The following is a 2500-nucleotide window of genomic DNA, read 5'->3' as shown; positions in this document are numbered from 1 at the left end:
GTAAAGTTCTCGGACCGACAGAATGGTAATCAGTGTCACCCCGGCAGCGCGAAAGGGAAGACAGAGCAGTATTTTCTGTCGCTCCTGGCCGTTCTCCCTCTCTCACACTACTGGACTTGTGAATTTTCGACTTAGTGACCGAACAAATTTCGCATACCAAAACTTTTCATACGAAAACGTTCGCACTACAATTTATCGTGATTTACAAACATATCGCATAAGGAAAATATAACAATCGCGTTCGGAACAATTTGAGACTGAATTTTGCGAGGATCATTCGAACCTCAATAGGATCAAAGTGAATTATACAGATACCAAAATATCATTTAAATTTCTCATATAATCCAAAAATGTGATCGAAGACAACACCACCAATATCTAAAACTAATATTAAGAATCAAAACAAAACAAAACCAGCCATCACAACGTAACTAAAATCCCTTACTATAAACTAAAAAAACAAAACATAAAAATCAAAATCGTCCCCCTTTAAAATAAGAAATCAAACCAAATTCAGAGAGCCCCCCTCCCCCTAAAAAAAATAATAATAATAAAACCAATGCAAGCATATTCAAAAAACTTGCATTCTCGACACATACCTCTTGTAGTCTGCCTTCCCTGTCGCCTCTGGGATTGAAGAAGACTGCAAAAGGATTAACGAAATGGATTAGCAGCTGATTGAAGGAGTTTAAGGAGGCGAGCATGACACACTGGGATTGGAGCAAGTCCGGCCTAATCGAGAGATTAAGTGAGAACCGAATCTAATTTGGTGGCTGTGCAAGTCTTAGCTGCGATGGCCAAGGAAGAAGGTAAGGAAGGAGTTCTTTGTAAGGTTTTGTAGTTTGTCTTCGGTTTTGTATTTGGCCAATTTTGTTGTGCTGCCTGATGTATTGTTTTGTGTTGTTGTTTTTTTCTGTGTGTTGTAGCTATTTTCTGGGGGGATAGTTATTTTTGCATATTTTCATACATATTTTTCCCCCCGATTTTCGTTGTGTTTTGTGTTGTTTTTAATTTTGTATGTATTGCATTTAGTGTATTATTGTTTGGATTGTATCTATTAGTTTATAGATATATATCTGTGTGCACTGCGTTATTTATTTTGTGTTTCCGTGTGTTCTTTATAATCAATTGCTTTAAATGAGGTGTGAATGTGTGGAAGTAAAGTGATTTATAGGCCTATATTAGGTGGAAAATTGCCCCGCCATTTATCGTAGCGAATGCATAATTATGAGTCAAGAGTTGCTACCGTAATATAAACTAAAGGTGGTGTTCGGGACGCGAACTTCGCTAACACAAGCGTACAACTTTAACTTTTCATTTTTAGTCGGTAAATGAGCATTACTGTTTTTCTTGCATTTTTAGTACTCCAGAAAGTATGTTGTTTTTATTATTATGTGTCGGTTTTCAGTGTTAACATAGAGGTAGAATATTTGAAATCGAAATGACCAATATATTGATGTCAATCTTTTATTTGCTCTCTCTTGGGCATTTATTTTCTTTATTCATTTTAGTCATAAAATTGTAGGTACGCCCCCTAAAAATAATACACACATATATATAGATAGATAGATATATAGATATGTAAGTATGTAAGTATATATAATATATATATATATATATATATATATATATATAATATATATATATATGATACATATATACATATATATGTATATATATATATATATTAATATATATATATATATATATATATATAATATATATATATATATAATATACATATATATATGTATATATATAATATATATATATATGTATATATATATACATATATATATATATATATATATATATATATATATTATATATATATATATATATGTATATATATATTATATATTATTCTATATATATATTATATATATATATATATATTTATATATATTTATATATATATATATATATATATATATATATATATATATATATATATATATATACACACACACATACACACACTCACTCTGTATGAAGTTCGTGTCTGATAGGTCTGTTGTGGTGGCTATAACACTTCCACATTTTAGAGTACTTGTTTCCCTTGCGTGGTAAAATGGCAGGTGAAACAACACTTCAATGACCAAAAATTGTGTCTATACTGTTCAGTGAATTCAATTACCAATGCTTTTTCCTCCCGCTCTCACTTGATAATGTCTAGTGTCGTTTCGTACCATGTGCGATAAAAATTATACAAAAAGGTTAGATGAGCAGTTTGTGGTTTCTTGTTGGAGTGTTATGTGAAGGCAATTTGGGTGTTACGTTTTACTTCTTTTTTTTCTTTTTCTTTTTAGGTGTTCTGTGTTTTTGTTTTTTTGTTTTTAAGTGTATTTAACCCTTTAATGGAGGGCCTGTTAGTGTTGGGTTATATCTTATTGATATCCAGGAAATATTTAATTGGCTGAAGACCGAACGCAGAGAGAGAGAGAGAGAGAGAGAGAGAGAGAGAGAGAGAGAGAGAGAGAGAGAGAGAGAGAGAGAGAGA

General features: G+C 31.4%; 1 protein-coding gene across 1 annotated transcript in view; it reads left to right on the top strand.

Annotated features, from left to right (window-relative positions):
- Positions 1–644: 644 nt before the first annotated feature.
- Positions 645–2500, top strand: part of LOC122255940 (fibroblast growth factor receptor-like 1) — a gene marked incomplete in the record, with an annotated part of 87613 nt that continues 85757 nt past the window's right edge. Inside the window, 1 exon segment of the mRNA XM_086537102.1 lies at positions 645–809. Coding sequence (XP_086393228.1) covers positions 794–809 — 16 coding nt within the window.

Source organism: Penaeus japonicus, unplaced genomic scaffold, assembly GCF_977035675.1.
Source record: "Penaeus japonicus unplaced genomic scaffold, GWHDUDI00000001_assembly GWHDUDI00000001, whole genome shotgun sequence".
NCBI classification, from domain to species: Eukaryota; Metazoa; Arthropoda; class Malacostraca; order Decapoda; family Penaeidae; genus Penaeus; species Penaeus japonicus.
This window is presented reverse-complemented; position numbering and strand designations above follow the sequence as displayed.